General features: G+C 51.8%; 1 protein-coding gene across 2 annotated transcripts in view; it reads left to right on the top strand.

The window, feature by feature from the left end:
- Positions 1-18,553, top strand: part of BLTP3A (bridge-like lipid transfer protein family member 3A) — a 42,780-nt gene extending 24,227 nt beyond the window's left edge. For both annotated transcript variants that reach the window (XM_084754169.1, XM_084754170.1), the window contains 15 exons: positions 384-554; positions 1,351-1,543; positions 3,628-3,714; positions 4,241-4,411; positions 4,821-4,960; positions 5,410-5,551; positions 6,014-6,207; positions 6,362-7,812; positions 8,970-9,166; positions 11,334-11,485; positions 11,579-11,729; positions 12,382-12,641; positions 14,076-14,184; positions 14,305-14,405; positions 14,758-18,553. In XM_084754169.1, the coding sequence (XP_084610295.1) occupies positions 384-554; positions 1,351-1,543; positions 3,628-3,714; positions 4,241-4,411; positions 4,821-4,960; positions 5,410-5,551; positions 6,014-6,207; positions 6,362-7,812; positions 8,970-9,166; positions 11,334-11,485; positions 11,579-11,729; positions 12,382-12,641; positions 14,076-14,184; positions 14,305-14,405; positions 14,758-14,883 (3,645 nt within the window). In that variant the 3' untranslated portion in view covers positions 14,884-18,553. The remainder of the gene's footprint in view (positions 1-383; positions 555-1,350; positions 1,544-3,627; positions 3,715-4,240; positions 4,412-4,820; positions 4,961-5,409; positions 5,552-6,013; positions 6,208-6,361; positions 7,813-8,969; positions 9,167-11,333; positions 11,486-11,578; positions 11,730-12,381; positions 12,642-14,075; positions 14,185-14,304; positions 14,406-14,757) is intronic.
- The last annotated feature ends 818 nt before the right edge of the window (positions 18,554-19,371 follow it).

Raw genomic sequence — 19,371 nt, 5'->3', positions numbered from 1 at the left:
AGCCGTGGGAGAGCAGCTTCTCATCGTCCTGTTTGGTGCTTTTTTGTAGTCACGGAAACCTGAGTTAGTCTGTAAGAAATAGGCTTTCCACATGCTTGATAGTTCTTTCTCACTTCCTGGAAGGCAAAGATCTGCCTGGGAAGCCAGGCCACAGTGTCTTTGAGGCCTTGAGAGACGCAAGGTGCTAAACTGTGTTCTCTGAGCCGGGTGTGGTGGCACATGACTGTAATCCCAGTACTTGGGAGGCAGAGGCAGGAGGATCTCTGTGAGTTCAAGGCCAGCCTGGTCTACCAAGTGAGTCCAGGACAGCCAAGGCTACACAGAGAAACCCTGTCTTGAAAAACTAAAAAGCCAAACCACGACTATGCTCTCTGTGCCCTCAGACCAAGGATTGCAATGTGGTTGCCTCCAAGTTGACCTTCCTGCTGGATGACCTGCTCTGGGTGCTGACTGACTCCCAGCTCAAGGCGATGATGAAGTATGCAGAGTCGCTGAGCGAGGCCATGGAGAAGTCGGCCCAGCAGAGAAAGAGCCTGGCGCCTGAGCCTGTGCAGGTTAGAGCTGAGCTGTGCCAGCGATGCCGGCGGCGGCGGCACTCAAGGCTTCTGGGCGGCTTGCGGGGCTCACCACATGTGGAGGCTTGTGCCTGGCTCTCTCACTGGCTCCCTCCTGTACATCAGATGGAGTGCTAGCCTCTGGACAAGGGAGTGGCGTGAGCCTTTCCTTCCAGCCCTTGAGACTTACTGTCTTAGAGGACAGACAGTTGACAAGTTGTTCATGTGTGGTGTGCCAGGTGCTGTACCAGGCAAACCCTGTATCAAGAGCACAGAGAAGGGGCGCTGCCCACCCAGCAGGACAGTGCACTTAACTCAGGGAGGACGTTCTAGACGAGGTGGCCCAGGTCAGTCCTGTCCTGGTAGGCAAGAGCGAGGAGGGCATCTGAGCCTGAGGACACACTTGGATACTTCCTAGACTTGTTATGGGCGGGCTCCACGGAGATTGAGTTGCTTTCTTGGGGTGGTGCTAAGTGAGAGGCCGGGCAGCAGTTAGGAGATAGAAGGGACGCTCTCAAGTTGTAGACCTAGGCTTACAGAAAGCATCAGGAGGAGCCTCTCCTTGATATCTGTCTTTATTTTTCACTTTAAAGAAAATTATTTTATGTTCACTGGTGGTTTTGCCTGCTTGTATGTCTGTATGAGGGTGTTGGGTCCCTGGGATGGGAGTTACAGACAGGTGTCAGCTGCCGTGTGGGTGCTGGGAATTGAACCAGGGTAAAGCACCCAGGGCCCTCAACACTGAGCCATCATCTTTCCAGCCCCTGACTGACATTTCTCTCTCTGTCGCATGTAGATCACCCCTCCTGCTCCCAGTGCCCAGCAGACCTGGGCCCAGGCATTTGGTGGCAGCCAGGGGGGCAGCAGCAGCAGCAGCAGCCGCCTCAGCCAGTATTTTGAGAAGTTTGATGTAAAGGAGTCTTCCTACCACCTGCTCATCTCCCGCCTGGACCTGCACATTTGTGATGACAGCCAGGCCCGAGAGCCAGGTACCACGAGGCCTCAGCCCGCTGGCTGTACGTCACTGTCTACCTGCGCAGAGCTTAGGATGAAGGTTTTTCTGCAGATGCTGTGGCACTCAGCCTTCAGTTAGCTCCCGTCGTCTCAGGATTGCATGGGAGCCAGCCCTCCTGTGCTGTGGTAGCTCTGTCGGCAGGAGGCAGTGCTCTCCAGCCTGCAGAGTGTGATGGGGCCACTGGTACACAGTACCCACTTGGTACACAGTACCCACCTGGTACACAGTACCCACCTGCTAATGCGGATCTTCAAGGACTGAGCCCAACTAGACTACACTTTGCCTATCCAAGTCTCTAGAGACATGCTGGTGGAGGCCAGAGGCTGAGAACCACTGGTAGAGGGCTCTAGGGACCTCAGAGTTTTCAGGTTCTTGCCTCCTTTGGAGGTGAGGGGACTCCAGACCTTGTATGTATACTAAACAGCCCCCAGCCCACCCAGAGCCAGAGTGTTCACAGCTTTGAGTTGTTTTAATGCTCTTGTGATAGTCAGATGTGGTGGTGCACACCTGTGCTCCCGGCACTCAGGAGGCAGAGGCAGCCGGATCTCTGAGTTCGAGGCCAGCCTGGTCTACAGAGTGAGTTCTAATACAGCTTGGGCTACACAGAGAGACCGTCTCAATCCTTCCTTCGATTATATGTATTGTACTTAGATGTGTACGGAGGTTATGTTAGTGGCATACTTAAAATAGCCTCACACATGCATATTTATATTTATTCAGAATGATTGACTTTGTTTTTATGATCCCTGCAGAAGCCAGTAACCTTTGGCTTAACTTCTTTGAATATTCTCATTATGAAATTGAGTGGCGTCATTTTTGCTCATTCATCTCAAGGCCGTTGCCAGGCTCAAGTGTGATGAAAGTCGGCTTCGGGGCCGCAGGCAGCCGCTGGTTTGATTTTGGCTCACTGCTCACTCCTGAGCACTGTCCTTGCCTTTTACTTGCTTACACTTCCTCTTGCTCACGTGCGGCAGCTCTTCCTCTTGTGTTGGCTTTTTCCGCAGCCTGGGTTTGTTGCTCCCTCTTATTTCCTGACTTGTTTTGGTAGTGTTGGGGTTGAACCCAGGGCCTCATGAGTGCTGTGCGTGTGCTGCTGTGTGTTAGCTCCTGTAATGAGACCAGGGTTCAGTTTCAGGGGAACACACTTTTTGTCGTTTTCTTCCCGGGCCACCAGGTAGCGCTGCCTCTCCTGTTTGCTCTTCCTTGGTCTTTAACTGACTCCACTTCCATTTTAAGAGGAGACATGAGCAGTGACAGTGGACATGGCTTTCCCCGAGAGGAGATGACTGTTAAAACAGTCATCTTGTGTGGTCAGTCATTTCTTTCCAGTGTTGTTTAGGGGCTTGGAGTGTGGCTGTGGCCTTTGAGCCCGGGCGAGGCCACGCAGTGCGCATTTGTGTGATCCCAGTGCTCTGGAGGCTATGGCAGAAGCAGCGCCATGAGTTTGAGGCCAGCTTGTGGCACCACCCTGTCTCAAGAGCACCCTCCCCAAATAAAAAGAGCGCACTAGGGTAGTTGTGCGCCTCAGCCTTCTAGCGTGGAAGCTGGGCGGCAGGGTCTGCAGTTCAAGGTCACTCTTAGCTATGGATAGGAAGCTTGAGATTAGTCTGCGTTTCATGAGACCTTGCCCAAAACTCAACACAGATCCCCAAAACATTATTAGTATTTATAGGGTTAAATTTAAGTTAAATACTAATAGCTTCAAAACAACTAATTTAAAACAATTACTCTTTCTTTCTTTTCTTTCTTTCTTTCTTTTTTTTTTTTTGGTTTTTCAAGACAGAGTTTCTCTGTGTAGACCAGGCTGGCCTCGAACTCACAGTGATCCACCTGCCTCTGCCTCCTGAGTGCTGGGATTAAAGGCGTGCGCCACCGCGCCTGGCTCAATTACTGTTTCTTATCAACACATTGTATTCCTGTTGGCATGTGAAGCCCAGACAAGGGCGCCTCAGTGAAGAGCACTGGTTACTCCTGCGCGAGGTGGGCTCCCTAGGGCTCACGTGCTGCTTCCGAGTCTTTGTTCCTCCAGAGCTGCTCAGCTGTGTCTTTCTTTCATAGGCGTCTCTGCAAACAGACTGACGGGTGGCGCCATGCAGCTTACGTTCCACAAGATGGCGTTCGACTACTACCCTTTCCACCGGGCAGGTCAGAGAGCTTTAATATGCTCTGGCATGGTCCTGGATGCCGAGGGTGGATTTCTCCATTCATATCCTGACCAACCAGCAAAAGGGTCCTAGTACTGCTGCAGGTGCTCAGAAGGGTGCCGGAGTGTCTTCATAAGACGGCACCTGCGAGTCCCTCAAGATCACTAGGTCTAAAACCTTTCTAGGGGCTGGAGAGATGGCTCAGAGGTTAAGAGCACTGGCTGCTCTTCCAAAGGTCCTGAGTTCAATTCCCAGCAACCACATGGTAGCTCCCAACCATCTATAATGTCATCTAATGCCCTCTTCTGGCATGCTAATATGTACATGCATTAATAAATAAATCTTTAAAAAAAAAAAAACCTTTCTGGAAGCCCATCACCGTAACTTAGGGATGAGAGCCGCAGGCCACCTCAGAAGCACATGGCATCCTCAGTGGGCACTTCTTACCCTGGGAAGGTCTAGGAGAAAACACTGGACCTCTGGACAGTGGTCTTGTGCAGAAAAATCTTTTTCTTCTTTATCCCAAGGTGACAGCTGTAAACACTGGGTGCGGCACTGTGAGGCCATGGAGACCCGCAGCCAGTGGGCCCAGAAACTGGTGACAGAGTTTCAGAGTAAGATGGAGAAGTGGCAGGAGGAGACCCGTGTGAGAGCACCGTGGCATCTGGGGGTGGAGTCTCCCTTCCGGAAGAAAGCAGGTGGGTTTTGGGGACCTGGAGGATTCTGGCTGACAGGGTGTGACTAGCTGATGGAGGTGACGTGCTGGAGTGCTTTTCACTGTATCTCACGGGCTGATGCCAATGGCAGGTTTTTGTTTTTTCTAGTCAAGGTTTCTCTGTGTAGCCTTGGCCGTCCTGGACTCACTTTGTAGACCAGGCTGGCCTTGAACTCACATCGATCCACCTGCCTCTGTCTCCTGAGTGCTGGGATTACAGGCGTGCGTCACCATGTGGCCATTGTTTGCAGTGACAGCTGCAGCTAGAAGGCAGTCGTTAGCAGGTGGCGACTGTCACCAAGTCCCACCGAGAGAGTTGAGCGCTTTGCTGCTTCATGGCATTGATAATCTTGGGTTTTACTTCCTGAACTTGTTTAATACTTTTCATTTAGACTCTTTCTCTGGTCCTGGAAAGATCCCTCTTGACAAAAGCGCTGCTCAGGGCCGGCAGGCTGCCTCTGGGCCTCCATCGTGGAATCGCTTACGTTCTAGCTGCCTGGTCGTACGAGTCGATGACCTGGACATCCACCAGGTGAGGACACAGGGTGACATTCCGGAGGGGGTGGGGTAATTAGGAACAGCACGAACCAAGATGTAGCCTGGTGGCCTCACTTCTGAGGAGATGGACAGTTTGGTCAGTTTCTGTTGGGCAGGGCCTCTGAGAAAGGCCTTGGCATGTTCTCAGAGTGCTGCATACAACCCCTGCTGAAAACAAGGTGGACTGGCTCAGGTCCCCCATTGCTTTGGAGGTGGACGAAAGAACTCAAGGCCACACTATGCTACCAGCCCATGCCACCTGAGACCCCTCCCCCAGCCAAAACAGACCAGCAACTGCCTGAAAGTGCCTGGAGTGTGTGTGGAAAGCAAGCTCTGTCCTCCCCTCAGGGAAGGATGTGGGAGCAAGGCAGGGGATGTGCTCCTCAGAGCACAGTCTGTTCCAGGGGCCGGGCCATGGGCTCACGGCGACTTGTGGTTACTTAGGTCTCCACAGCTGGACAGCCAAGTAAGAAACCATCCACTCTGCTCTCCTGCAGCCGCAAACGCCACCGCCTCCCAGCTCAGGCGGCTGCCGTCCACGTGCAGTTCACGGAGTATTACTTCCCGGATAATCAGGCTCTTCCAGGTGAGGTCTGGGCTGGCCGGTCTTTCTGTTGATGCCCTCCATCCCTGTCAGCACTGAGGCCACTGAGCAGTCTGCTTGTGGCTAGGGCTTGCCTGTGTTAAAGTTAATTTGCATGTCTAAGTTAAAAACTCCGCCCTGAGGCTGGGGCTCAGTTGCTGGACTCTTGCCTGAGATGCACACCTAAAAATCTCAGCACTCCAGGAGGTGGAGGCAGGGGGATCAGGAGTTGATCGTCTTTTGAGGCCATCCAAGGCTACTTGGTGAGTTTGAGGTCAGCCTGGAAGATGTGAGATTCTGTCTCAAAAACAAAACAAGTAGAGCTGTGCGTGTGCAAGGCTGTGTCTGCCGTGCCGAGTACGAGGCTGTGTCTTTGCTGTGGTGATAGTGAGACATTAGCTGGTGAGTGAGCGCCCGGCTGCCGCTGCGCTTTTACATGGCAATCCCTGTTTTCTCTGCTTCCAGTCCCCTGTCCCAACCTCTACATCCAGCTGAACGGTCTGACGTTTACTGTGGATCCTGCCAGCTTGCTCTGGGGAAACCTCTTTTGTTTAGATTTATACCGCAGCTTGGAGCAGTTCAAAGCTATCTATAAGCTGGAAGGTTCAAGGCAAAAAGATGAGCATCTGGACATTCGACTGGATGCCTTCTGGCTGAAGGTAGGGACGGAGAGGCCCTTGTCACTTGGTGGACACAGCGACATTTCCTCCTTGGCTGTGATCTGCATCCTGCTGTGTCCATGGTAGAAGAAAATCAGCGACAGGTGCCGCAGGTGCTCCGACGTCCTTAATGTGTTCCACTTTCTCTCTGAAGGTGAGCTTCCCGCTGCAGAAGAGAGAGCAGGCAGAGCCACATCGTCCCCAGGCTCTCGTCCTCTCCACGTCGGGCATGGTTGCCACCAACACGCGGCAGGCCCCGCACTGCGGCTGTCCTGACCTGCAGAGGCTCTTCCGGGCCTTTGCTGCTGCCGAGTTCTTTCGCTCTAGTTATGGCCACTTCCCCAAGGTTCCTGGGGGCTTCAGCCTTCTGCACATGCTCTTCCTGCACCACGCTTTCCAGACGGAGTCCCTCCCAGCCCAGCCCAGCTCCCTCCATCCTCAGAGACCGGCAGCATCCCAGGATCTCTGGTCCTTGCACTTTACCCAGATCTCCTTGGACTTTGAAGGCACAGAAAACTTCAAAGGCCATACCTTGAATTTTGTGGCCCCCTTCCCCTTGTCTATTTGGGTTTGCCTTCCTCTCCGCTGGCAGCAGGCCCAGGCACGGCGGCTCCTTTCGGCCTCAGAGGGGAGGCTAAAACCGTCGGCCAGTTTTGGCAGTCCTGTGCGCTCTGAAGCTCTTGCTCCCGAGTCTGTGTCCCAGCAGAGGTCAAAGACTGAACGGGATTTGAGAAGCCTCTCAGGTTCTACAGAAGAAGCCCCAGAGGTTCTGAGAGACTGCGATGCTGGCGTTGACCACAAAGGGCGTGTGGCCGAGCTGGAGGACGTGGCAGACGTTCATATGCTTGTTCACTCGCCTGTGCATGTCAGGGTGAGGCTGGACCACTACCAGTACCTGGCCCTGCTCCGCCTCAAGGAGGGGCTTCAGGGGCTTCAGGAGCAGCTGACCAAGGACACAGAAGCAGTGACTGGCTCTGCCTTGCGTGACCAGACAGCTTGCATCGGTGTTCTTTTCCCCAGTGCTGAGGTGGCCCTCCTCATGCATCCTTCCCCTGGGTCCGCGGATGCTGACGCTGCGGGCTCGGATACCACCAGCCTCATAGACTCAGAGCTGTCTCCGTCAGAGGACCGCGAATTGAAGTCTGATGCCTCCTCAGACCAGGGCCCAGTAAGCCCTGAGAAGGTCCTGAGGGACAGCAGTGTGGAAAGTGTAGCAGCGTCCCAGGAGAGGCTGCATGGCGACGGAGAGCCACAGGACTTGGGTCCACCTGCCCAGCAGCCGGCAGGGAAGAACCACGAGGCAGTGGAGGCTCTACAGGCCAAGAAGCTGAGCAGAGCGCAAACTGCCAGCTCTCCAGCTGCCGTGAAATCCCCGGCTGACAGGGATGCTGCTCTGAATGGACAAGGCGAGCCCATACCTTTGAGAAACATTGAGGGGGAATTGTCCAGTGCTATTCACATGACCAAGGATGCCACCAAGGAGGCCCTACATGCTACCATGGACCTCACCAAGGAAGCCGTGTCCCTGACTAGGGATGCCTTCAGTTTAGGTAGAGATCGAATGACCTCTACCATGCACAAAATGCTGTCCCTGCCTCCTGCCAAGTGAGTCATCCTCAGCCGCCTTTTCCTGGCCTCCCTGTTGCTTTTTTCTTTTCTTTTACTTTTGTTAGTTTGTTTGTTTTGTTTTTCTCCTTAATTTATTTTATTTTCTTTTAATTTTATTAATTTATTCAGATTACAACTCAATAGTTATCCCATCCTCCATCCATCCTACTTTCACCCTATTTCCCTCCCCTAGGTCTATGGCCGAGCGGGACCTCCTCCCCCACTGTATGGTCATAGGCTATCAAGTCTCATCTTGGTAGCCTGCTTATTCTTTCTTTGAGTGCCACCAGGCCTCCCCACCAAGGGGAGGTGGTCAAATATGGAGCACCAGAGTTCATATCAAAGTCAGTCCCCGCTTTCCACGTAACTGTGGAGAATGTCCTGTCCATTGGGTACATCAGAGTAGGGGTTCGATGTTTACTATTGTATTGTCCTTAGTTAGTGCAATAGTTTGAGCAGAGCCCCCTGGGCCCCAATCCACCCATCATGATGTTCTTCTTGTAGGTTTCTAGGACCTTCTGGGTCCTTCTATTTCCCTATCTCCTATATTTCTCTTACCTCTTTTTTTTTTTTTTTTTCAAGACAGGGTTTCTCTGTGTATCCTTGGCTGTCCTGGACTCACTTTGTAGACCAGGCTGGCCTCGAACTCACAGTGATCCACCTGCCTCTGCCTCCCAAGTACTGGGATTAAAGGCATGCGCCACCACTCCCAGGTGCTTCTTTACTTTTTAAAGATTTATTATGCCCAGCGCTTATTTTATCTTAATTTTAATATTGAGTGCTTTGTGTGCATTTGTGTCTGTGCACCATGTGGGGACAGCATCTGAAGAGGCCAGAAGGTGTTGGGCCTCTTGAAACTGGCTTGAGCCGCTGCATGGGTGCTAGGAACTGAACCCAGGTCCTCTGGAAGAACAGCCAGTGTTCTTGACCACCGTGCTGTCTCTCCGCTCACTTCTGCAATCCCGGCACGCTGGCAGTCGAGAATATTGACATGAGTTTGAGACCCTGTCTCAAAAAGACTCCACGCCCCCCACCAAGTTGTGAAAAATTTGGTTGCAACCCACATGGTCTGCTAGCTGGAGCCGGCTGGGTGGAGAGCAGACAGGTCTTCACCGCTGAGTTCGTGGGGCTTGTTGATTCCCTTTTAAATACAGGGAAGCCATGTTGAAGCCAGATGAGGCGGTGGGGACGCCGGTGAGTGGGGGCGCGGCCCGGCTCCGGTTTTTCTCCATGAGGAGGACAGTCTCTCAGCAGTCATTTGATGGTGTCTCGGTGGACAGCAGTGGCCCTGAAGACCGGATTTCGGTGGACAGCGACGGCAGTGACAGCTTTGTGATGCTCTTGGAGGCTGGTATGTGGGTGTCAAGCCGCATTAGTGCAGAGAGGGCTCCCTGGGGCTGATGCTCACAGCAGCGGGGCTCCAGTGGGCGGGGCTCCAGTGGGCGGGGCTCCCTGGGGCTGATGCTCACAGCAGCGGGACTCCAGTGGGGCTGGGGAGGAGGGAATAGGCATTTCCTCACCAAGACAACAGAGAGATTTAGCACATTTGTGGTGATGGATTTAGTTTCACATTTCCTAGGTTATTTTTATATTTAATTTTTTGAGTTTTAACAGGGGTGGGGGGTGGAGCGTCCAGGGTGTCTCATGAAATCCACGGTAGCCTTGAACTCCCTAAGTGCTGGGATTGCACACATGTGCCATCTCTCCTATAGGCTATCATTTAATACTTAACATTTTTCACAGAAAAACACTCAAGTAAAGAGGTGTTTAGTCCCAGGTCAGCTGACCAGGGCTGACTGTGACTGCGGTCAGTAGCACACGCTCGCTGTCTGGGCTTGCTTTCTTCTGCCTGCATATTTTTCTTTAGTCTTGAAAGATTTATTTATGATGCTTAATTTATTTCTATTAATTTTTATATTCACTTACGTGTATGAGTGTTTGTCTGCGTGTGTGAAGGTATTCCGTGTGCATGCCTGGTGCCCTGGGGAGCCGGAGAGAGTGCGGGATCCTCTGGAGCGAGAGTCAGGGGCCACTGTAAGCTGCTGGGTGGTGCTGGGATTCGAGCTCAGGTCGTCGGCAAAAGCAGCAAGTGCTCTTTTCCAGACAAGGTTTCTCTGTGCAGTCCTGGCTGTCCTGGACTCACTGTGTAGACCAGGCTGGCCTCGAACTCACAGACATCCTCCTACCGCTGCCTCCCTGAGTGCTGGGATTACAGGTGTGCGCCACTGCGCCAGGTTTGCCTGTGTATTGTTAGAAAATAACCTGAAGTTTTTGGTCTGTTGATATGATTAACTTAAATTTTAATTATATATATATAACTATATGTAGAATTATATATTTAAACAATATATAATCATATATATTAAGTGTCATATTGTCTCAGGTGGCAGGTGTTCTGTACACGGGCACACGTATGATCTTTATTCACTGGACGATGGGCACGAGTTGGTTGTGTGACTTGATAATGGTGGCTAGGCTGTTATAAACATGGCACAGATCCTTGACGACACGGCTGGAGTTCTTTTAACATGCTGATACCTTGTGGGCGCTCTTACTTTGGAGAGTTGCTGTGTCCATGTGCCTGGACTGGTGCACTTTGTTCTGGGATGGAGTCGCTCTTCTCCACACTCTTCTTTCTTCCCTTCTTCCTTCTCTCCCATCCTCCCTCCCTCCGTTCCTCCCGCCCTCCCTCCCTTCCTTCCCCTCTCCCTTCCTCCCTCTCTTCCTCTCTTCCTTCCTTTCTTCCTTCCATTTTTGAGACAGAGTTATGTTTGTGTTGTAGCCCTGACTGTCCTGAAACTCACTCTGTAGACCACACTGGCCTCAAACTCACAGAGATCCGCCTGCCTCTGCCTCCCAGCCAAGGGCTGGGGTTACAGGCGTGCGCCACCACGCCCAGCAGTATTGGCTTTAAAAAAATGTTTATTCATTTTTAATTTTGTGGCTGTGTGCAAACTGGTGCCCTCAGAAGCCAGAAGAGGGCATTAGATCCCCTAGAGCTGAAGTTACACGGTTGTTAGCGGTGGGTTTGAGTCACAGTCTCACTGTGTGGGCCAGGGTGGTCTCCAGCCCATGGTCCTTCCTTGGGCTCCTGTGGGTTTGGATTCTAGGCATGTGCTACTGTACTGCTTGCTCCTCTGTTTATGATTTGTTTACTGCTTAGTACAGTGAACCCCAGACCCTGGGTTTTGGTGTGTGTAGTGTAGACTTTCCTTTCCTTTCTAGTCCAGGTATTGTTCTTGTCCGTCTATACCATACACTGGTTATCTGTTGACCACCAGTGGACACACAGGTCGCTTCTATTCATAGCTTGTATTAAATTTGACCAAATACAGTCTTAAATTTTTTTCCTAAATACAGTATTGTACTTAAAAAAAAAAAAAAACAAAAACAAACCAGAGTCCTTAAATCCGTCAGCTCTCCAGTTTTCAGACCTTCAGTTGTCTTTGTTTCTATAGTTGTTGCTGGTCTTAGAGGTTGGATGTGAACTGAGTTGTTTCATTGCTTTCTTCATGCAGAGTCTGGCCCAGAGTCCGTCCCACTAGGATCTGTGACAAGTGTCTTGGATGAGAGTGGTGCTCCAGGGAGCCCTGTTACGGATAGCTGTGGCCAGGGGCTTCCCGACAGCAGCAGCTCAGCGTCAGCCAGCGGTGACCTCGCTGTTCACTCGGTCAGCTGCCATGCTTTCTTCTCTGCAGAGGGGAGGCTCTTGGCCAGGCACAAAGCTTGGGACTTAAAACTAAGGGAACCTTTTTTTTGACAGGTGTCAGTTCTGGTCCTGAAGGTGAAGGAAGTGTCCTTTGGGATTGAGGTTCGTGGTGAGGACCTGACAGTCGCCTTGCAAGCAGAGGAACTGGCCCTGCAGCAGCTGGGCACCATGGGACTCTGGCAGTTTCTACATGGACAGTGCCCAGGTACTGACGACAGCGGGAGAGGTCAGCCCCTGCCCCTGGCGCTGCGCCATGAGGACCACTGCTCTAGTGCCGAGCACCTCTCTTCTCTAGCAGCTCTTGGGAGTATTTACTCTGTGACATCCTTGTCTCTGGAGGCTCCGGAGCTCTTCCTGGACATCACACTCCCTGTGGAGTGTCTCTCCTCACCTCCAGGCCCCGCCAGGCTTAAACAGGAGGAGTGGCCTCTCCTTGGAGGAACTTCTGCTATTCAAGATCACTCTCTTTCTTTCTTTCTTTTTTTCTAGACAGGGTCTCTGTGTAGCCTTGGCTGTCCTGGAACTCACCAGGCTGGCCTCAAACTCACAGAGATCCGCCTGCCTCTGCCTCCTGGGTGCTGGGATTGGAGGGTGCTGGGCCAACACCTCAGTTCTTTCCTATAAACGATCATTTATACTTTACGAGATGGCAGGAAAAATCTGGCTTATGTTACAGGCTTCATTTAATATTTTAGAAGATCTCAAGTAGATACAGAGAATAACAGCACTGTGGCAGTTGCTTGCTGTGGGGTTGCATGTGCTAGCGCTCGCTGGCACAGGTTATCATGAGTGTTGAGCGTGGCTGAGGTGTTTGCCTTTGTCCTGTGCTAATGCTGTCATCGCCTCTTTCCCCAAAGGAACAAGCTTTCAGGAGCCCTCCATGAACAGCGGCCGCTCCAGGCCTGCCGTGGGGCTGCGCTTTGAGGTGGGGCCTGGTGCAGCTGTTCACTCCCCGCTGGCCACACAGAATGGCTTCCTGCGGTGCTTGCTTCGGGGCTGTGACCTGGAGCTCTTCGCCTCGGTGCTCAACGGTCTGGGGCCTTTCTGGGAGGACGAGGAAGCCCCAGTGGTGGTCCCGATGCAGATCGAGCTCCTCAACTCCAGTGTTACTCTCAAGGTGAGAGGGACTCTGTAGTGACAGTGTCTTCCTAAGCGAAGAAAGGTGGCTTGGTGCTCTCTGCCAGTATTTCAGTAGCATGGAAATGGGTGCACGGAAAAGCCTAAGGTGGAGCAGGAAAATGGCTCTGCTGTTAAGGTGGAGCAGGAAGATGGCTCTGCTGTTAAGGTGGAGCAGGAAGATGGCTCTGCTGTTAAGCGCTTGCTGTTGGAGTGTAAGGGCTCCAGTTTAAGTTGTTCCTCATAAGTTAAAAGCCCCTTCTGGCAGGGAGGAGACATTTCAAGGACTTCATGGTCAGTGAGCTTCAGGTTCAGTGAGAGACCATCTCAGAAGTAGGGCTGACCGGGCCTAGAGTGGTACCTCAGTGGTTAAGAGCACTGGCTGCTCTTGCAGAGGACCTGAGTTTCTTTCCCAGCATCCACATGGTGGCTCATAGTCACCTATTACTGCAGTTCCAGGGGATCTGACACCATCTTCTGACCTCTGCAGGCACCAGGCATGCATGTGGTACATATGCATACATGTATGTAAAACATTTATACACTTTAAAAAAGTAAGGAGGAACATGATTGAGGTACGCCTTGGCGTCCACATGCCTGCACACACGTGAGCACATGAGTGTGAACACAGACATTCACAAAGCCTAGGTTATCTGTAACCCTCGTTCTGTCCTTTTAAAACAAGATGTATTTATTTATTATGTATACGGTGCTCTGTCTGCATGTACACCTACAGGCCAGAAGAGGGCGCCAGATCCCATTATAGATGGTTGTGAGCCACCATGTGGGTGCTGGGGATTGAACTGGAAGAGCAGTCAATGTTCTTAACCTCTGAGCCATCTCTCCAGCCCTCCCCACCACCCCTAATTCTGTCTTTGACATGTAATGTAACCATGCCAGGCTCCTGGTTTGTCTGCCTCTCAGTTTCACCATCTCTAGGATGAGTGAGGCTTGGTTATGCCTCTTGTACCTTCCAAGAATGTATGGGTGAGTTAGCAGAGTGGTTCAGAGTTGGTAAACAGAGTTGCTTCCAGCCTGAGGACCCTGTTTCATACCTGGGACTCACATGCTGGGAAGAGACCCTCTTCCCACGAATTGTCCTCTGACCTCCACATGAGAGCCTTGGCATGCATGTGTGTACACACACACACACACTCACACACACACTCACACACATACACACACACCCTCACACCCACCCACCCACCCTCACACACACCACACCCCCCCCCACGCGTACCCTCACACACACCCACACACCCTGACACACCCACACACCCTCACACACACACGCACACACACACACGCACACTCACACACAATAAAGCATGTCTGGAGAGTCAGTGGCATCCAGCTGCCTGTGCTGAGTGGTAGAAACATGGGCATGTCGCTCTGAGCTGCGTAGGTCAGTCACATGGTTCCTCCTGTCCCTCAGGATGATATCCCTCCCATCTATCCAACGTCCCCCGGCCCTGTCCCCATCACTTTGGCGATGGAGCATCTTGTGCTGAAGCGGAGTGATGATGGCGTGTTTCATCTTGGCGGTGAGTTGGGCCTCTTGGCTTCTCTGCTCTGCCTCCTCCAATAAGTCAGGAAGCTAACCAGCAGGAACTGTCTGGCTAGTGGCAGGTATTTTCCACTTAAAATGGTTATTTTTTCTCCAGCTCCTGCTCAGGACAGACCATTGACTGAAGTATGTGAGAAGCAGCAGCTCCCAAAGGAACAGCTGCTCCCGGTGCCCACAGGACAGGGTGTGGTAGGCCAGGTGAGGCCCTGACTAAAGGAACCTGTCTTCAACACCTCGGGGCTGTACTTGTGGGAGGTCTAAAAGGTCAGCAGGTGTGAACAGGTGTGAGCAGGTGTGCAGCAGGTGGTTTGGGCTCCTGTCACCAGCAGCAGCTTCTGGCGGAGACGGAAAAGGCTATAGGCAGGAGCAGGCAGGGAGTGGCCATGCTGTGCCTGGCTCTGCAGCGGATGAGCTCTGCAGAGGGAGTTGGGCCTGTGGGAGCCGCTTGAGCCTTTCTGATCATTGTCCCATTGGCGCTTGGTTCTGTTGAACTCTCCCTCCCCGCTGAGCTTTTGCTGTGTTCCCTGATGCTGAGCTGTTTATCCGTCAGGGAGAAGAGCTGCCCACCCTGCAGCAAGAACTTAAGGACACCAAACAAGCGCTGGCCGCTGCCAACCAGGACAAAGAAAAACTTCTCCAGGAGATTAGGAAGTACAATCCTCTCTTTGAGCTTTGACATCAGCTCAGCTGGCTGTGCCATGGAGAGACCATATCACCAGCAACAGCGCCACCTAGGACAGAGGTGCCGAGGAGCAGCGGGCTGGGAGCCTGCTTCCTGAGCTGCTGGCCTGGGTGGAGGACAGGGCAGAGCATGGCCGCCTCCAGGAAGTGGGATGGCTGTGTCCCTAGCACTGCGCATGCCTTGACTTTCCGCAGCCTTGTAGCCTTCTGCATACTACGCTGTGGGGCAGGTCACCTCCTGGTTTCATGAGAGTGGTGGTTGCTGCCTTCATGGTCACCTGAGTCATGCACACAGCCACCAAAGATCCTGTGTCCCAGCGCTTCCTATGGCATAGGTCCTCGGCCTTTGGAGTAGATGAGGAACCACCCAGCCTCGGCGGTTGGGGCGGAGGAAGCGCGTCATCAGGGAGACATGGACTAGCCTGTCTTGGAATGGGAGCTAGGCTCATATCGCTTGGCTGATATTCCCGGGTCACGCTTTCCTGTTGATTCTTCCTTGTGATGCTTTGACTGCCTTGGCCAGAGCATACTTCCCCGAATGACAGGTCGTCTGAGATAAATCAAAGAAAGCCAGTGTTCGGCTGCTCCTGAGGGCATGGTGGGGTTAGGGTTCTGCCTGTCTCCACAGCTGTACCTGACAGGCCCTTTCCTGTCTGTTCCTGCAGTTCCTGGGCATCTGCTTTCCCAGCACTGCCCTCTGCCTGGGCTGACATCAGCACCTGGTAGTTGGGGAGCTAAGCGTCAGTCTAACGACCCCGCTGAGTCGTAAGCACCTCAGTCGCTGCCTCGTGCCCCTCTGTTACTATGGCTTTTAAAATCATGTGATTTCAACTTACATGAAAACAGAACCAGAGTCCTTGAGTCTGTCTAGGTCTCCTTCTGACTGTCCCACTGTGTGCTGTTGATGCCACTGAAGCACCCTCCCCTGCCTCCTCCCCAGTGCTCTGAGGGTAAGAAGAAAAAGGGACGAGGCTGCATTTGTTCAGTCCTGCAGGACTCAGGCAGCTTTCAGAACACAGCTTCTCACAGGAGTGCAGTTTGTTACACTGAAGAGCTACAGTGCGGACTCGGGAATAGCATCTTCTGAGACTGTTAACAGGCCAGTCTCCCGTATTTCAGATTTTAATAAATGACCTAGAGCTTTAAATGAAGTCAAATGTTGCAGCTTCTAGGCCAGAAGAGAGAAGGAACCAACCACAAAGCCACAGAAGTCACGGTGGGCAGGGCTGTGAGTAACCAGCATGACAGTCAGGGGCTGGGGTGTGAGTGGCTTTGGCGAGGGCCCGGGCTCATCCCCAGCATCAGCACCACAGGACAGAAGTAAAGACTGTGCTTGGGCTGATAATAGTACCAAGAATTACTCAGGAACGAATGCAGAGCCTTGCAGAGGGAGGGGTCAGCGCCATGCTGCAGCCTGAAGCCTGGCCATGCTGCCAGCATCGTTAGGGCAGCCATGGCGCCATGCAGCTCCATGGCAGTGACTGATGCAGCCATTGGGCAGGGTATGGAAAAGGGGACGGGGATTCAGAACAGCGAGAGTAACCAAAGGTGGCTGCAAGGACAAAAGCTGAGGGGAGCAGCTGGCTGCATGCTCAGTCACAATGGAGACCCAGTCTTGAAACATTAGCTCTTGGGCTTTGTCACTGCCTCAGGGAAAAAGGAAGCACCTTTAGCAAAGTCAGAAACTTGAAGTGCTTGGAGAAGTGACCGTGTTTCTAACAGTCTTGGAGAAGGGAGTGTCAGTAACTAGAAAATAGAATTATGCAGCTTCAGAATCATTTGATTTTTTTGTTGTTGTTGTTTTTGTTTGTTCCTTTTTTGGGGGGGTTTGTTTTTGTTTTTCAAGACAGGGTTTCTCTGTGTATCCGTGGCTGTCTTGGACTCACTCTGTAGACCAGGCTGGCCCTGAACTCACAGAGATCCACCTGCCCTCTGCCTCCTGAGTGCTGTGATTAAAAGCTTGAGCCACCATGTCTGGTTTTGAATTGGTTTAAAATCACATCCCTTCCTATTTTGCTCACCACATCCCTCTGGCATCTCCCAGTACTCATGAGATGTCTAGCAAACACGTGGTGCACTTTTCTATAAAGCTTGCAGGAGAAACACTTTGTCAAGGATAATGCCTTAATGGCCGGAATGCCAGATATTTGAGCTGAGGTTGTCTGGGGTTCTGGTCTGTGTGCAAATGGAAACAGTTTGGCTTCCTTTATGTGGTAGTGGCTTTGGCCTTTTGTGCCTTGAAGCCATCCCTCAGGAAACACGGTTAGATTATTATCCCATGGGATTTCGATAATGCCATCTTTTGTAATTCCATTCCTCTGTTCATTGGGGGATGACTAGGAGAGACTTTGCCATAATAAAACTGGCCGTGTGAATCTTCAGGATTAGGGTAAAATAGGATGAAGAGTCGGGCAGTCCTTTTGGAGCTTTGTTGTGAAGTTGTAACACGAAATAATACCTCAACAAAACTTCTGGGGGGACCGCAACAGTGCGCCTCGGAGGCTACAGCCGCTGCTCATCGTCCTGTCTGCGTGAAGCCCTCGATATAGCTGCGTCATCTGTGATTGTCTGGACTTCCTGTTTACATGCATGTGCTGGGAGTATGCGCTGGAGTCCTCTCCTTGGTCCACAGAAGTGGCTGTCAACCTCTCTAACCTGTTTTCGGTTTGCTGGAGCGATTAATGGAGTCTCTCCTGACGGAAAGCCAGCATGGGTTCTCTTGCCTCCAAGAGCAGCAGTCATGAAGTTTTACTTCTCTGCCCAGTATGCTGTAAGCTTCACTTCTGTGTTCTAGAAGACCGTTCCTGTGGGACAGAGCGGGCTGATAGCACACCTCACAGACCCTGTAACTCCCTATCTATGTTACTTCATGTTAGCTTTTCCTTAGGGGCTCAAGAGATTGAGCACTGCAAAGGCAGTGTGACTTCTCCTGGGTGGGAACTTCACATTTCAAACCTGTTTCTAACATGAGTGATGACAAGCCACAATGAAAACTGTTTACTTCCCAAGCTAGCATAGTAAACATCTAGTTAGGACTCTACAACTGTGGCTCTGTCACTCCTGGAGGCAACACACAAGCCTTTGGGTGATGAGGCCTTGCCCAGGTGCCACCACATTTTCTACCAGGCTGTTGAGGAAGAGGCATTTGTCCTCATGGCAAGGGAAATGCTCTTAACCTAGAGCAGGGAGGCCTTGCTAAGTGGCTAGACTTGGGATCTGGGCTCCCTGTCGTGCTGCTGTGTCCTGCCTCATCCTGTACCCTTTATCAGCGTAGGTGCAGCTCCTCTGCGGTAAGACTTTCCTATTAAGAGTTGAGAAGAAAATGTTTTGTCAGTTTACTAGTTCTTGGTGGAGATTTAACTTGGTGGGTTGCTCCACTTCAGTGTCTTCTGCATTGGCAAAGCCAATCAGCTTTAATGTGAGCTACTACAAGTCAGATCTTTCCAGTTCCGTCTGAGCTATTTCCCTAACTCAGGGTGCTAAAAACAAGAGACTTGCTCCTCAGGGAAGCTTGAGGAGAGAAGAGCTTCTGATGTTTCTCCCCGCCGCAGCCAGCTGGAGTCCTGGTCAGCACTGGGGAATCTCAAGATTGCAATATCTAATCACACCCTGAGCGTACTGGTTCTGTGAACCAACTAAAAAGCAAATTAAACATCATTACTAAACAGCATTGGTCCTCGTGTGTACTTACAGGAACTGAAGCAGATGAGTTTCTATATGTTCTTGTTTTGTTGTTCTTTTTTTGCTATGTACCCAACTTGACCTCAAACTCAATTCTCCAAGCCAAATGTGGGGTTTATTACATAGCTGGAAATTGTGCTGCATGCTGGGGATGTGCCGTGGTCGTGCGCACGCTCGCCTGGTGTGCATGCATGGAGACCCTCAGCCCCGGTGATCGCAGTACTGCATAAGCAGCCGAGCATGGGCACACCATATGATTCCAGTACTGCGGAGTGAAATTGTTCCTTGGCTTCATAAACACATTTTTGGTTTTCTGCACGTGTGTGGAGATGTGTCATGGGAGTCTGTGTCTGTGAAGGTCAGAAGAGGTCCTGCCTCCACTAGAGCTATGTCACAGGAAGTTGTGATGGCCTGATGACAGGGCTGGAAACCTAACATGGATCCTCTGCTCTGAACTGCTGAGCCTTTTTTTCCAGGTCCAAGTTTAGGGTTTTTGTGGATATGGGAAAGGTTCACTTTTAGTAAAAGGGGCCAGGTGTGGTGGCCACCCCCAGCACTCTGAACTCAAGGCCAGCCTAGTCCACCTAGCAAGTTCTAGACCAGCCAGGGCTAAATAATGAGACCTTATCTCAAAAACATTTTCCTGCATGAAAAAGCTTAGTGCTAGACATAGCAGCGCTTTGTGAGTTTGAGGCCAGCCTGGTCTAGGACAGTTAAGTTCCTGGAGAGCCAGAGCTAGAGATTCTAAGATGCTGGGCGGTGGTGGCATAGGCCTTTAATCCCAGCACTCAGGAGGCAGAGG

This window comes from Acomys minous, assembly GCF_964271855.1.
Source record: "Acomys minous genome assembly, chromosome: 13".
In the NCBI taxonomy this organism is placed as follows: domain Eukaryota; kingdom Metazoa; phylum Chordata; class Mammalia; order Rodentia; family Muridae; genus Acomys; species Acomys minous.
Note: the sequence above shows the minus strand (reverse complement) of the source record. Positions and strands in the feature narration are given on the sequence as shown.